The sequence below is a fragment of the Callorhinchus milii genome, unplaced genomic scaffold (assembly GCF_018977255.1).
Source record: "Callorhinchus milii isolate IMCB2004 unplaced genomic scaffold, IMCB_Cmil_1.0 Scaffold3, whole genome shotgun sequence".
Taxonomy (NCBI): domain Eukaryota; kingdom Metazoa; phylum Chordata; class Chondrichthyes; order Chimaeriformes; family Callorhinchidae; genus Callorhinchus; species Callorhinchus milii.
Window position 1 is genome coordinate 78,867,486 of NW_024704744.1, and position 16,677 is coordinate 78,884,162.

Below are 16,677 nucleotides of genomic sequence, written 5' to 3' on the forward strand. Positions count from 1 at the left end.
GAAACCCAGACCAATACTTTCGGATACACTGAGACACCAGAACAAAAGGGTACATGCAGGTTTAAAGCTGCAAATAGCAATTTCAGGACAGACACCAGGAAATATTTCTTTATCCAAAGCGTAATTAACAACTGGAACAGGGTTAAATTACTGGGAAGGTTGTTGAGTCCAAATCAAGGGGTAAAAAATACAAAGGAATTCAGGAGGAACATCATGGCTGGAAGCTGTGCTTGAAGCAAAAAGCATTAATGTATTTTAGAGGAAACTAGATGGGTGTATGAGGGAGATAGGAATAGAGGGGTAATGGAGAGGGGAATAGGAGGGGATGGATTTAAACACCTGTACTTTCTAGTTGGGCAGTGCAGCCTGTTTCTCTTATATTGCCACTGGAACTGCCTGCTCCAAATCCCACTGTTTACTCTCTCTCCACAGACCTTGGTGACTGATTGCCACTTTGAATATTCTTCCCATGTTAATGAAGGTCTCGTTATACACTGAGTTATTATCAAATACATTTTGAAACAGGCACTAAAATCTGCCTGGCTATAATCTATTACTGAAACAATTAGACTCGCTTTCTCAGGATCTATTCCGGTGGCGTGACTTAATCAATTTCTGCTCAGGAGAACATTCTTCAAATCCTTTCTGACTAAATATTTCTTGAATCCTTCCTCCTCCGCTGTTTGTTCTTATGAATTAACTAAAAACAGCACTGACTAGGGCTATATGCACATCAAGGAATTGAGGTTTATGTAACACAATGCATCTTATGACTCCTTGATGTGTGTTTGTCAATTTGAAATCCAGATTTTTTTTAATTTAAAAAAGAGTAATTCATTTTCCCTTTTGCTCGTTCCAGCAGATTTGCCAGGACACATGGAGAAACTCCCTTCTCTGCTCGAATAGTGCCATGGGATCTTTAACAAACAACTGAAGAGGCAGACAGGATCTTGGTTTAACATCTCATCCAAAAGATGGCACCTCACCTCATGAATCCCTCTACCAGAGGGAAGAGTCAACCACTCTCTAACCCCTCAATTCCTTCCATTATTTGAAATACCTCAATCAAAAAGCACCAAAAATGATGCAAATAACACAAGGGGAGGAAATGAAAAGTAACCAACTTGTAAATTAGGGTCCAGTAAATAATATTACACACATGGAGCGTTCTTACGCAATGCTTAGCATTTCTAAAACGAAAAAATATGAGCAAGCGGCATTCAGGTGAATCAATCTCTCAGTCAGGTTTGCTGCATAGCAGGTCCGAGTGACAGCAGATTACATGTAGACATAGGCTTCAGACTGTAACCTCATCAGCACAAGGCACAGTTCCAATCTCACTGCGGTCACATCTCCAAAAGATACTGGCCCTCAGCGAGGCAAATCAGCGAGCAACTAAAGAACAGCAGGAACTGTGTAAATTACATTGTCAAAAACAATCCCATGTACCAGATGATTCATGTCAGACAGACAGAGAGAGATAGAAATAATTGCTCACTTCAGGAAATAAAAGCTCTTCCCAAACAATTATAGCCAGATTGCTCTTTTCTTAAAGTCATTTCAAGAGGCAATCGGGAGAAAATTACAATCTTTTCCATCTCCTGGATTTTTTTGGCAAATTTATTGGAAGTTCAGGATCTGGCACTGATAGACTGGAAATATCAATGTTTTTTTTCTGTTCTTTGTCTGACACATACGCAAACCAGTCACAGCATAGTCACTACACTTTATTGGATTTCCTGTGAAGCTCTTTGAGACATCTTTCAATATGAAAGGCATTGTATCAATAATAATAATAATCTTTGCATTTGATATAATGCCTTATCACATCATTGAGACGTCTCAAAGCGCTTCACAGAATATATCGTATGATGTATTTTGTGGCTGAAACGCAGCAGCCAATTGCACACTGCAGTGTCCCACAAACAGTCTTGGATTTTTGGGGAGGGATTATTCCCCGGAAAGCATCTGCCAATCGATTAACAACCAGGTTCCTACTTACTGCTAGGTAAACAGAGAAGTGTGGAGTAAGGAAACTTGCTTTTCAGATTTCGCCCTGCCTGGGAATTGAACCCGGGTCCTCTCACCTGAGAGACAAGCACACTAACCACTATGCTACAGGACTTATATTAAATGTGAGGATTATTCTTAGCATTATTATCCAAACCAGCTCTACATATGTATGCCACCCACGCACGGAAATTTCTTTGTGCGTGGGCTGAAGTCACTGTCTTAATATAATAATAATGCTTGCATTTAGCATAGAATTGTATCACGTTGAGATTCTCAAAGCACTGGTGGTGGTGGGGGCTTTGAGACATTTCAATGACGTGATAAGATGCTATATGAAATGCACCTGAACCACGTTTTAGGTATGGAATTTAACTGAGGGGTGCCAGAGGAAATGATTTTCATGCCTTGTTCCTCGCTGATCGACCCATGGGTTAGAACAGTGCATTTTATTTCATTATCTGATGCTGATTTCAGGGATCTCATCTCTCCAGTTTTGCATGTGTGGACGAGGCAAAATGCCAAAGTCCATCTATTCCGTTACCTCAGTCGAGTTCCTAGGACTTTCTGCACAATACAGTTGTTATTCATTATACGTTCTCTTTCAACCACAGTTTAGTGTCTGGCCCGTGTGAATATTAATGTGGTGAAATAGCAATTTAAATCTTCTATGTTTTGCTACAAGATCAGAACCTAAACACGTTTTAGGTATGGAATTTAATTAACCATTAAGTGTTAATCACTGACTTCAGCACCACGTTCAAACACTTTGCGAGTCAAAGGAGCGAGCTTCTAGCAATGCAAGAACGTTCACTTCAATTTCTATGCCATTTGCTGGCTCAGTTGGTAACACTCTCACCGATGGGTCAACAACTATGGGTTCAAACCCCACATCAAGACTTGAAACTCACAGTCTAAGCTGATGCTCCAGTGCAGTTGCCAGTGATGCATTGCATTATCAGAGATTTCTGATGAGATGTTAAATCGACGTCCCACCTATACCCGTTCAGGCAAATTACCATATGAAAAGAGAAGGGAGTTTCTCCCGGTGTCCTGGACAACAATCCCCCAAATAAAAATTGGTATTCCATGGCTGTGTGTGGGACATTGCTGTGTGCAAATTGGCTGCCATGTTTGCCTACACAAAGTACACAAAGTACACAAAGTATAGGTCACAGTCATTCCTGTGAAGTTCTTTGAGACGTACTCCTGACATGAACTGTACTAGATGAAAGGGAAGAATTATTATTAGTCCAGTTCCACAGCCAGGCAGGTCCACAGCACTCCAGGGCATTGTTGATAACAGACCAGCCAGCCTGGCTAATCGGCAGCACTTGCAGCGGCAGACAGGTTACTGAGGGCAGACTATTCCCACTCAACTCCAGTTAACCAACAAATCAAAGCCATAGCAGGTAGGGTGGTCCTAGCTAGACAAGCAGCAGGAAGGCAAATGCTATGTGGTTTTAGCTGGTTAAACTCCAGCACTACCCCAAAGCATGAACTGGGATCCTCAAGCCTTAGCTCTTGCCAACCTGTGCCTAATACTCTCTGGGATTCGATAAGTTCCCTCTGGGGAGAGAGTACGCGTTCCATTCCAGACACAGGGCAACTTTCACGTGTAAGTGTGGAGTCTGGATGGATATTCTTAAGCATGGTGATCGGTTTCGGCATGTTTCAGACACTCGGCTGACCAAAAACCAAACAACAGCACAAGCCTGGAATGAGATCAGAGGCACAGCATTTCTTAATATCAGAGTAGAATTTAAGCTGGCACAGAATTTTTGGCAAGTCTTAGGTTTATTTTCCCTCAGTTCTTTTTTGGGAGCGCCGCCTTTAGATGTTGAAGAATCTAAAGGCCTCAAGTATCTTTCAAAGCAAAATGTCGCATTAAGCATGTCATCTGAATAAAACAAGAGCAAACCAGCTGGTTTACGAAGCCTCTGATCTGCATTCACCACTGCATCAGTATTCAGGAGCAGCAATGATGCCAAACTCCAAGTAGTTGAATCACAGCCAGAGCCCAGACCCAGGAGGTGTTATCCAAAGCAGGTATTGTTCAGCTTAATTTTGAGAGGTGAAAACTGCATTGAATAAAGAGCCCTATCCCGTCGTTGAAACATCTCAAAGCGCTTCACAGAATATACTGTAAAGTGAATTGACTGTACATTTTGTGGGCAAAACACAGCAGCCAACTGCACACAGCAGTGTCCCACAAACTGTCTTGGTTTGTATGACCATATTTTTTTTAAGGGATTATTACTCCCGCAAAGCAATTTATCAATCGGCTAACAACCAGGTTCCTACTTGCTGTTAGGTAAGTAGCGGTGGGGATTGCAAGGTAGCTTGCCTAAGGTTTCACCCTGCTCAGGAACTGAAACTTTGTTCTCTCGCTTGCGAGACGAGCACTCTTAACAAATATGCTACAAGACTCGACGACGCAGTACAATACAAAATTACATTTGTAAAGTGCCTTTCATGTCGGGAGGACGTCCTGAGGTGCTGAACAGTCAGTGATTAGGACCCGAATTGGGGAGGATTCGGGGGTTTGCAATCAAGGAGAGTGGAGGCCAGAGAGGGTAGGAGTTTGGCCGAAGACACAGTTGAAGAGGAGAGTCTTGAGGCATGCCTTGAAGGAGGCAAGGGAGGGAGTTAGGTGAAGGGAATGTGGGATGGAGTTCCAGAGGGTGGGGGCAGAGACACTGAAAGCCCGACTGCCAATGATAGAGCGGGCCAGGCGTGGGACATGGAGCAGGCCAGAGCCTGCTGAGCGGATGGAGCGGACAGGTCGATTAGTAGGTCGGAGAGGTAGGAGGAGGCAAGTTTGTTGAGGGCCTTGAAGGTCATGCCGAGGATTTTGAACTCGATCCTCTGAGGGATAGGGAGCCACCGGGCAAGGGTGGGGGTGATGGGGTCACGGAGCCTAGTGCGGGAGAGGACATGAGTTGCAGAGTTCTGGATGATCTGCAGCTTGTGGAGGGAAGAGTTGGGAAGGCTGACAAGCAGGGAGTTGGCATAGTCGAGCCTAGATGTATTGAAGGCAAGTATGACACAACAACAAATGACATTTATATAACGCCTTTCACATTGGAAGAACGTCCCAAGATGCTGAACAGTCAACAATTTTCCCCGAAGCTGGAGGCCTGACCGCCGATAGTGGGGTGGACAGGGTGGGGGATGTGGAGCAGGCCGGAACCTCCCAAACGGAGGGAGCGGACAGATCGGTATGGGGTTAGCAAGTCACAGAAGTAGGGAGGAACGATAAGTATGTTTCTATAGAGAGGGGCTTGACGGGGGAATGGGGCAGTGGGACTGAAGTAATCTCCTTGCTCTGTGAGCTGGTGCAGAAGCGATGGGCTGAATGGCCTCTTACAGCGCCTTGGGACGTCCTCCCGACGTGAAAGGCGCTCTATAAATGCAATCTTGTTGTTGTTGTTGTAGATGTCTTTGTTTCTAAGCGCAAATATAAATTTCTCTCTCTCTATCTGAAAGAAGTACCTGCAGCAAGCCAACATTTTTATCTCCCTCCTGAGTCCCCAGGCTTCTTCACTTATGCTGGGGTACCCGCCCCCATCCCCACCCCCAGCAAACCATCCCAGCTCTAACTTTACCACCCATCTCCCCACCCCAAACTCGGGTTCCCTGTCACTCCGAGACATCCTCCCGATGTGAAAGGTGCTGTGCGGATGCAACTCCCCATCATTGCACTTAAGACATTCCAATTGACATATAAAATCAAAAGCAAACAAGGAGAGCCCTTGTTATGTACTCACGTAGTTCTCAGCAAGATCGGGGTGCAAGTAGTCAATGCCTGGATTGAAATGAGATATAAGTTACTCAGACTTAACTTAGAACCATTACAACATCTTCTGGAAACAAAGCAAGTCAAATCTTCGCTAGCAGCAAAGGGGGCTCGAAAATACCCCTGCAAATATTATAGCACATCTACTCCTCTACTCTGCAGCTAGTAATTTCAGTGCCAGAGCAATCTCTTTGCAGTCAGTGAGTCCCATTACGGTTTGTGTACACTTTTAAGCCCATGTACAGGATGTTCACAAAATCCTGTTGCCCCCACCCCGCTGTTTTTTATCCTTACAATTAATTTTTATTTTCTGTTGCAGGGAAGACGAATGTAACAATGTCTGACACCAGTAACTTCCTTGCCACTTCTATGTACAAGTATTATCATTCTTCCACGTGTTTCAGTTTTGGGTCAGTGCACCGCAGAAAAAAACATGAGGGTAACAGGACTTTGTGAACATCCCAAAGAATTACATAAAGTGGCAGCGCGCTCGTGATAGATGCCACATTCAACACAAACTTGGGAGTTTGCAGCATTGCTTCCCTTCCTCAAAATGTGGTGTCAGCCTGGCTCAGTCAACACTCACCCCTGAGCCAGACCATTGCGGGTTCCTCCAGCCCCAACATTGGAACTTTGAGCTCACTCAACTGACCCTCCAGTGCAATGCTGGAGGGAGCACTGCATTGTCAGAGGTGCCATTCTTCTATTGGCATATTAAACCAAGGCCCCATCTGCTTGTTCAGGTGAACATTAAAGATCCTGTAGCGCTGTTTGAAAAGAGAAGGGAGTTTCTCTCTCCTAGTGTCCTGGCCAACAATCCCCCACCCCAGATAACATTGGTCATCCACTTCATGGCTGTTTGTGGGACATTGCTGCGTGGAAAATTGGCTGCCGCATTCAACCACAGAATACACAACCACTCCACTTTACAGTAAGTCCTGTGAAGTGCTTTGAGATGCCATCCAGATGTGAAAGGTGCTGAATCAACGCAAGGATTATTAATCACTATTATCATCATTCTGCATCAGCGGGAGATAGAGACTGGAAAGAACACATGACCACCTTGCTTGGACTTATGGCTTGTTTTGAAGTACTGTAGAGCACGCCTAATAATAATCCCTCCAAAAAAAAACAATAATAAATTGGTCATTTTCAATTCACGACTGTTTGTGGGACGCTGCTGTGCGCAATTGGCTGCCGCGTTTCACCCACAAATATACAGTCAATTCACTTTACAGCATATTCTGTGAAGCGCTTTGAGACATCTAGAAGACGTGAAAAGCACTATATCAAATGCAATTATTATTATTTATTATTATCGTAGTTAGTGCAATCACCTCACAAGCAAGAGGACCAGGTTTGATTCCCGGGCAGGGCGAAACTGTAGGCAAGATTCCCTACTAGCAGTAAGTAGGAACCCGGTTGTTCGATTGGCAGAATGCTTTCTGGGGTAATAATCTTTTGAACAATGATAATAATAATTTGGTCACTCAATCCACGACTATTTGTGGGACACTGTTGTGTGCAATTGACTGCTGTGTTTTGTCCACAAAATATGCAGTCAATTCACTTTACAGTATAATCTGTGAAGCCATATGAGACAACAACAAGATTATAGCAAATGAAAGGAATATTATTATTAACCAGAGATTTACGAGGAAAAAATACCACTCAGTTGCCCTTACCATCATCCATGATTGCTATGGTAACTCCTTTTCCAGTGTAACCCAGTTCCCAAGCCTCGGCCACATTCAAGTCTAATCCAGGGGTTCCATCTGCTTGGCCTGTATTTATCTGATTCAAGTAAAAAGGGTTTAAACACCAGGTGCAATTTTAACAAAACCCTGTCTCCTCTTTGGTATCTGTAGCTTAATGATTTCATATCTCTAACGGTTAAAAAAAATTATAATGTGCATTGTTAAAAGCTTCCACAATTAATCGCAACTTTCTGTCCAAGTGACAATAGTTATCGAGAAGTTATAAAGCATGCGGCACCCTTTGCTTTATAAAAAGAGGCATAGAGTACAAAAGCAAGGAAGTTAAGCTAAACCTTTATACATCACTGGTTAAGCCTCAACTGGAATATTGTATCCAATTCTGGGCCCCATACTATAGGAAGGATATCAAGGCCTTGGAGAAGGTGCAGAGGAAATTTACCACAATGGTACCAGGGTTGAGGGACTTCAGCTATGCGGAGAAGCTCGAGAAGCTGAGATTGTTCTCCTTAGAGCAGAGAAGGTCAAAGCAAAATTTATTACAATACAAAATTACATTTATATAGCACCTTTCATATTGAGAGGACGTCCCAAGGCGCTGGGTGTTCAGAAATGTTCAAAATAATCAGAGGTTTTGATAGAGTAATTAAGGAGACGCTGTGTCCACTGTGTGGTTTGGTAACCAGGGAACACAGATTTAAGATAATTGGCAAAAGAACCAGAGGGGAGATGAGGAGAATGTTTTTTATGCAGCGAGTTGTTATGATCTGGAATGCACTGCCTGAAAGGGTGGTGGAAACAGATTCAATTATAACATTCAAAAGAGAATTGGGTACATACTTGAAAAGAAACAATTTTCAATGCTGTCGGGAAAGACTAGTTGAATAGCTCTTTTAAAGAGCCCCAAAGGCACTTTAGGCCGATTGGCCTCCTTCTGTGCTGTAGGATTCTATGATTCTATGAAGTTGGCTACGAATCAAAAGGCACCAATGCTTCGCACACAAGTACTGATGTTATTTATTTCATTTCTACTTCTTATCTTCCTCTCCCACAACGTCCTCACGTCCACTCATCGTTCCCAGTTGAGAAAGATAGACCTCACAGGTAGGCATTCTGCTCCTCAGATACCAAATCCATATTGGCTTTCAAAAGTGAACTGGATAGCTAGGACTGATCACAGCCAGGGTTGTGTTGAAACTTCACATTCCAGTTAGTGCCCAAGAGAGAGGAGACTGGGAGAGGGGATTGACAGGAAAATATAAACACTGGCATGGATTAGTTGAGCCGAACGGGCTTTCGTGGCTGTACTGTCTATGTGGTTCTATGGTAATGTACGTGATGTGCTCAAGGACAGGTATAGGTAAGTAAAACATTGCTTACAAGATACCATTGTTTTGAAAACAAAGGATCGTTCATGTCGACATCAATATCACTAATCCTTCGGTAGCCTCGCTTCCTTCTCTCGAATGCTTCTTGCTGCGAGACATGTATTACCTGCAAAAAGAATTGTGTGAATAACAACAGCTGAGATGCTGCATTGCAAGTAAGTGTCTTTCAATGTCCACATTAAACAAATCTCTGGCAAATCCCAATAGTTACAGTACTCCATTGATATGACTGGCCTTTATTCTAAGCCTGGCTCAGTCGATAGAACTCTCGCCTCCGAGTCTGATGGTTGTGGCTTCAAGCCACATGTTAAGTCTTTGAACTCACTCCAGTGCAGTGGTGGGGGTGGGGGATTGTGGTGTGCTGCTTAGGCGGAGGTGCCGTCCTTCAGATGAGAGATGCTAAACTGAGATCCTTCTGCCTGTTTTGGTGGACTTTAAAGGTCCCGTGGCACTAGTCAAAAAAAGAGAATGGAATTTCTCCCAGGATCCTGGCCAACAATTTCACCCCCAAGTCCCCACTTTCAAATCTCACCTGAAGACCTTCCTTTTTGATGGTGCTTACGGTCACCTTCCCCCTCCCTCTTCCCCTGGCTCACGGTCAGATTCCGCCACTGTCAAGCGCTCCGGGACGCTACCCCACATGAAGGGCGCTATATAAATGTAAGTTGTTGTTGTTGTTACTTTGTGGCTGTGCTCAAATTGGCTACCGCCTCTACCTTCAAAAGAAAAGATGACCTGGAAGTGTATTACGCATGCAAGGATTATTATTATTTAAAAATATTGAATTCACTTCATTGGACCTTTTTCTTAACTGCGATCCAGATTGTCACGTTTCTTTCGCACAATTATGGCCTACGTGCTACACAACGGAAACTGCGGAAAAGGTTCCCTGAAAACCTTCCCCTGAGAATCACTCTGAAAAATATATACCCCACATACAATACAGGAGCTACATTCAGCCCACATTACAGAGTAAATCAAACTTATTCTGTCACGCCTGCAAAACGTGAAGCTCTTTGAGACGTCTCAACAACATGATAATGTTGTTATCAAATGCATCAAATGCAAGAATTATTATTATTATTAAATACAGTCGGCACACAGTTGCTCTACTTGAAAGTAAATCATGTGAAGTGTTTTGTGATGTCCTCCCATGTGAAATACCATTATTATTATTATTATTATTATTATTATGTTATTGAGGTTTAGATCACTCTGAGTGGTTTTCAGTGATGAGTCAGCCAGACCAGTAATACTTCCATGTGGCATATGAATGGATGTTACTTTTATTAGTATATTGTATTTGAACTTTCCAAAATAACTACTTTTTGTAGGAGTTGGACATTTTGAGCACCAGGTATCGTGTGTTATTATTATTAAAGAATGTTCGATGACACCATTTCTTAGGAAGTAATAGAAGGCACTGGGAGGTCAGATGATGAAATGTCATCTCTCAGCCACAGTCTTCGATTGTATATTAGACTGGCAGCTGCAACAAACAGCCCAGCGACCTCTTGGCAAATGTTTCTGCTCCTTCATTCATCACAAATAAAACAACAACAAATCACACGTGTAAAGCGCCTTTCATGTTGGGAGGATGCCCCAAGGCGCAGGACAGTCAACGATTTAGACCTAAGCTGGGGGTTGGGATCATGAGGGGTGGAGGGCAGTGAGTTTGGGGTAGGAGGATAACTGAAGGCACGGTCAGAAAGGAGGCAAGAGAGTGGGCGAGGCAGAAGGACTGCAGGATGGAGTTCCAGAAGGTGGGGGAAGAGTGGCTGAAGGTCAGCCCACTAATGGTGGGGCAGGCAAGGAAGGGATGTGAAGCAGGCCAGAGCCCGCTGGGCGGAGGGAGCGGTCAGGTTAGTAGGGGGTTAGAAGGTCACAGAGATAGGGAGGAGTGAGCCCGTGGAGTGGCTTTGAAGGTGAGGACCAGGATCTTGAACTGTATCCTGTATGAGTGATGGAGAAATGAAGCAAACGACTAATTTTATTTTGGGAGATTGTTGGCTAGGACACTGGGAGAACCTCCCTTCTCTTTTCAAGTAGTGCCATCAGATCTTTAACAGGAAGACAAGCCCTTGGTTAACCTATTATCTGAAGGACGGCACCACAACATTGTATTGCAGCAATGCCCTTGACTGACAGCCTAGCCTGTGAGCTCAAAGTCAAAATCACTTTGAGATGTCCTCCCGATGTGAAAGCCATTATATAAATTGCAATGAGCAAGTTTCTAAACTTTTTTAGCACCACATCAAATTTTCAGAGTAATTTAATTTTATGATAAAGTGTGTGGAAAGAACAATGAGCCCTACATTGTGGCTTTGTGGAGTCCTGTAGCGTAGTGGTTAGCGAACTCGCCTCGCAAGCGAGAGGACCGGGTTCGATTCCCAGACAGGGCAAAACCTCAGGCAAGTTTCCTTACTCCACAAGCCTCTACCTAGCAATTAAATAGGAACCTAGATGTCAGTCGATTGGCGGATCGTTTTCTGGGGGTAATAATCCATCAAAAAAAAAGTATCACTCAATCGACGACTGTTTGTGGGACACTGCAGCATGCAATTCACTTCACAATATATTCTGTGAAGCACTTTGGGACTTCTCAACAAAGTGATAAGGTGCTATATCAAATGCAAGGATTATTATTATTATTTACATTTTCGTGAACCACTTACACGTAGAGGAACACACTTTGAGGAGTTCAATATTTTTGGAGCTATATCACATGCAAGAATAATGATTACAACAAGTTAAATTTACAGTTATATAACGCCCTTCACATCGGCTAGCGTCTCAGAGTGTTAAACAGTGGTGGAGCGCTGGGGGTGGGAGGGGGAGGTGGCCATAAGCACGGTCGAAGAGGAAGGTTTTCAGGTGGGTCTAGAAAAAGGGGAGAGAGGGGGCAAGGCAAAGAGATTGAGGGAGAGAGTTCCAGAGTTTCGGGATGTAGTGGCTGAAAGGGTGACCTCCGATGGTGGGGTGGAGGGTGTGAGGGACGAGCAGGAGGCCGGTGCCAGTCGAGCCGAGGGGCCGGGTGGTGGATTGGAGAGTGAGGAGGTTGGAGAGGTAGGGAGGTGCCAGAGAGCGAAGGGATTTGAACATGAAGTCGATCCGTTCGGTGATGGGGAGCCAGTGGAGCCTGGCCAGAACTGATGAGATGTGGGTACAGAGTATGGTCCGGGTAAGTATGCGGGCGGCAGAGTTATTACTGGTTATTATTACCATTATAGCAGATATTTTGTTCAAGTTCAAAAATTCAATTGCATTGCGTTACCGTGGTTACTGTGGATTTTGATTTCAGCGACTGAGAAGGGCACCTAGTGTTAGTGCCTGTCTTATTATTGTTATTATTTACTGTACCACCACACTCAAACTCACTTTCCCGCAGCAAAAGAGACCCTTCAGAAAAGTATACAATTTGTTTCATTTTAATCTTTGCCAATTTAGTGTAAACCTTTTAACTATTGGTCTCTAGGACTCTGCTGTGGCCACTTCAACCTGCTCTGGAAAGATTGAATCCTTTGACTTTTCCCTTCCAGCAGTTACTTCAGAGCATTATTACTCAGATAAGTGTCGATCACAGCGTTTTACAATTTCCCATATTGTGGAGGAAATCTCCAGGCTAAGAGTAAGGATAATAATTCACTTAACAGTATATTCTGTGAAGGACGTCCTCCCGACGTGAAAGGCGCTATACAAATGTAATGTTGTTGTTGAAGCATTTTGAGACGTCGTAATGACCTGATAGAGGGCTATATCAAATGCAAGGATTATTACACCCTTGAGACTCAGAGGCGAGAGTGCTCCCAACTGAGCCAGGCTGACACCAGATTACAGGATTTTACAACGCACTCAATCCTTTACCCTTAAGTAATAGAAATTTAAGTAGCTTGTGTGGACCATAAATAAAACGCACGGATGATATTATTCTCCAGTTCGCTTTGATCGTCCAAAGAGTTCCTTTCCGAACAGCATCAATTTTTAAACTTTTCACAAAAACGACCTTACACTAGTCTAAACATTAAGTGGCACATAGGGCATAGAGATTGTTTCGAAAACATGAAAGCTCTGATATGTTTTTCACATTGCGTGAGCCTGGATCCTTACTAATCATCCTTTCCTTCTTGAAAATAACATTGATACTATTCTCTCTGACTTCGGAGCTCACTTACCCGCCCACATCCTTGACAAAACCATGCTAAGAGCTAACATATTCGGATGCACCGAAAGAGCAGAATAAAATGGTATTTGCAAATTGATAAAGGAATTCGATAAGGTGGATACTGAGAAACTATTTCCTCTGGTGGGGGAATCCAGAGCAAGGGGCATAATCTTAAAATTAGAGCTAGGCCATTTAGGAGTGAAATCAGGAAGCACTTTTTCATACACAAAAGGTAATGGAAATCAGAAACTCTCTTCCTCCCCCAAAACGCTATGGATGCTGGATCCATTCAAATTTTCAAGAATGAGGTGGATAGATTTTTGTTAGGTAAAGATATCAAGGAGTATGGAGCAAAGGCAGGTAAACGGAGTTGAGGTACAGATCAGCCATGAGGCACTGAATGGCCGACTGCTGTTCCTATGTAACAAGAGGACACAGGTTTAGAGTCTACAAACGGCAATATCAGGACACACAACAGAAGCTATTTTTTCCCAGCGGGAATTAACAACTAGATTGAGTTTATTAGGAAGGTTTGTTGAGCCCAGGATCCTGGACAGCTTGATGGGTGGACAGTAAAGCGGGTGTCCTGGAAGGTTGAGATCCAATGGGCTAAAAAGCCTTTTTTATCTGAACCTCTCTTCTGACCTTCTGAAAGGGCTTGTTGGTTTATTGCAGTAAAACATTTAGCGCCACCTACTGTCAATGGCAGTAATTCCCTCATGCCTGGGATTGTCTCAACAGTGTTAGATTCGGTGGCAAAGTAGATCCAATAACAACTTTCAAACAGGAATTGGATGTATACTGGAAAAGGAAAAGAATTGCAAGGCTATGGGGAAAGAGCGGGGGAGTGGGACTAATTGGATAGCTCATTCAAAGACCCAGCACTGGCATGATAGGCCGAATGGCCTCCTTCTGCGCTGTAAGATTCTATGATTCAAATGGGCAATGGGGGAAGTGTTCCAATAATGAATACTGATGGATCTCTAACAAGGTCAACAAGATTAAAGGGCCTTCTTCATCCAACCCTATCTTGTGACCTTCTGATCTCAGAGTGAGAGTGCTGGGCAAGAGCTGCAATCCCCTGCCAAAGGATCTCGATCCAGTACAAAACCAGCCTGGGAAATACACAGAGAAATGCCCCCTGTCCACTCTGCCCCCACTCCACCAGCTGAGCTCTTAGCCACTGTGCCCTCGCCCTCTGGAACTCCATTCTGGAGTCCCTCCTCCTCGCCCCATCCTTCCTGACTTCAAAAATCAAAAAATGCATTTTAAATTATAATAATAATCCTTGCATTTGATATTGTGCCTTATCTCATCATTAAGATGCCTCAAAGAGCTTCGCAAGATTTACCGTAAAATTGAGTGACTGTATTTTGTGGGCGAAATACAGCAGCACAGTTTTGGAGTGAGTGACCAATTATATTTGGGAGATTGCTGGCCAGGACACCGGGAGAGAAATACTCCCTTCTCTTTTCAAATATTGGCACGGGATCTGTAACGTCCAGATGGGACCTTGGTTTAAAGTCTCATTCAAAGGACATTGCCTTCCCCCATTTGCCCCAACCCTCTTCCCTCAGCTCGGACACCCAGTCAATTTTATGACACACTTTGAGAATATCCTCCCAATGTGAAAGGCGTCGTTGTGTAAATGTAAATTGTTGCTGTTGACGGTAATGAATTATGGAGTGTGCTTAGAATGAATACCGTTAAAATCCATCCATCGTGGGATGGCAGGATATTTTTCCCCGTTATTTTATGCCTTGAAATCAGAAGCAAGCAAGCTCGAGGTGACGTAATGTAAGAAAGTGTACTGTGCTGGGTCATTTAATTTGCCTCGATGCAGTCAATCGCCTAGGTTTCTAGGTACGAGAATTACTCATGCTTTCTGAAAATGCAATCATTTCTCATCAATTCACACTGAGGTCTCAAGCAATGAAATGTGTTGGAGAAAATGTGTTACAGCACTCGGAAGATTGTGGCAAATAATGTTTAAAGAGTCTGCCTAGAAGAAGTGTTACTGGAGCAGTATGCGTGAGTGTGCGTGTTTGTGCTTGTGCGTGTGCGTCTTTGTGCATGTGCGTGTCTGCCTACGGGTCCACTTGTGTTATACATGTTTACCGCCAGATGCGTCACATGCTGTGTCTCTACGCATTAAAAGCGAGTGACGCTGCAAATTACATTATGAGTGAAAACAAGGCTCCCAAAGCCACCGGCAGCATTGTGACAGGTGACAGACAGCCTGGTTAGGCTTTGTAGCACTCTCAGCTCTGAGTAATGAAGTTACGGGTTCCAGCTCAAAGCTCAAGGTCTAGGAACTCACAGTTCAGGCTGCCATACCAATGCAGTGCTGGGAGTGCGCTTTATTGTTTGACCTGCCGTCATGAGGCTTCCTGACTGCCTGTTCAGATGTACGTTAAAGATCCCCGTAACACTATTCAAAAAGAGAAGGGAGTTTTCCCGGGGTCCTGGCTAACAACCCCTCAAATAAAATTGGTCAGTCAATTCGCAGCTGTTTGTAGGGCGTTGCTTGGTAAAAATTAGCTGCCGCGATTGCCCATAAATACACAGTCACCACACTTTCACACTTTCCCGCAAAACATTTTGGTACATCCTCCCGACATGAAAGGCACTATGCTAAATGCAAGGATTATTATTATTATAGTAAACTCCTGATAACTCTGTTATCATTGGCTCCACACCTCATGCATTAACAGCATCATCATCCATGGTTGCACACTTCACCCTACTAATCCAGTCCGGAACTTGGCATCTTGTTTGACGCTCAACTATCCTTTATACCCCACATCCGTGCTATGATCCACTTTGCCTTCCCCCACCTCCGCAACATCGCCCGGCTCCACTACTGTCTCACTCCGCAGGCCACCAAAACCCTCATACACACATTCATAACATCCAGACTTGACCATGCAAACTCATTGCTTGTCGGTCTCCCCGACTCCTCCCTCCATAGGCTGCAGATCATCCAGAAATCTGCATACCGTGTCCTCTCCCGCACCAGGCTCCGTTATCCTATCATCCCAGTCCTCGCCCGACCCCACTGGCTTCCCATCACACAGAGGATACAGTTCAAGATCCTTATACTCACCTTCAAAGCCCTCCATGGCCTTGCTTCACCCTACCTCTGCGACCTCCTAATCCCCTACCAACCTGTCCGCTCCCTCCGCTCAGCAGGTTTGCGTCGCCCGCCTCACCCGCCCCACCACTGGTGGGCAGGCCTTCAGTCACTCTGCCCCCACTCTCTGGAACTCCATCCCACAGATTCGCCCCATCCCTTGTCTCCTTCAAGACCCATCTTAAGACACTCCTCTTCAATCGTGCTTTCAATCACCCTCCTTCCTCCCCTGGTCTCCACCCTCCCCGATCCCGCCCCCGAGCTCGGGTCCGAAATTCTGACTGTCCAGCACCTTGGGACGTCCTCCCGATGTGAAAGCCACTGTACAAATGTAATTTTGTTGATGTTGTTAATTATTATTTATTACTAATTATTAATTATTCTGTGCTTATTTGGGACTTGAGAATGATCAATCTATTACTTTATAAACTTATTTTACTAAAACTTTAATTACCTTATTAATTTGATTA

The 16,677-nt window shown here is 44.1% G+C and overlaps 1 protein-coding gene across 1 annotated transcript in view; it reads right to left on the bottom strand.

The window, feature by feature from the left end:
• Positions 1-16,677, bottom strand: part of pcsk2 (proprotein convertase subtilisin/kexin type 2) — a 43,172-nt gene that overhangs the window by 14,003 nt on the left and 12,492 nt on the right. The window contains exons 3-5 of the mRNA XM_007892282.2: positions 8,905-9,018; positions 7,495-7,603; positions 5,781-5,818 (exon numbers count right to left, since the gene is read on the bottom strand). Of these exons, the coding sequence (XP_007890473.1) occupies positions 5,781-5,818; positions 7,495-7,603; positions 8,905-9,018 (261 nt within the window). The remainder of the gene's footprint in view (positions 1-5,780; positions 5,819-7,494; positions 7,604-8,904; positions 9,019-16,677) is intronic.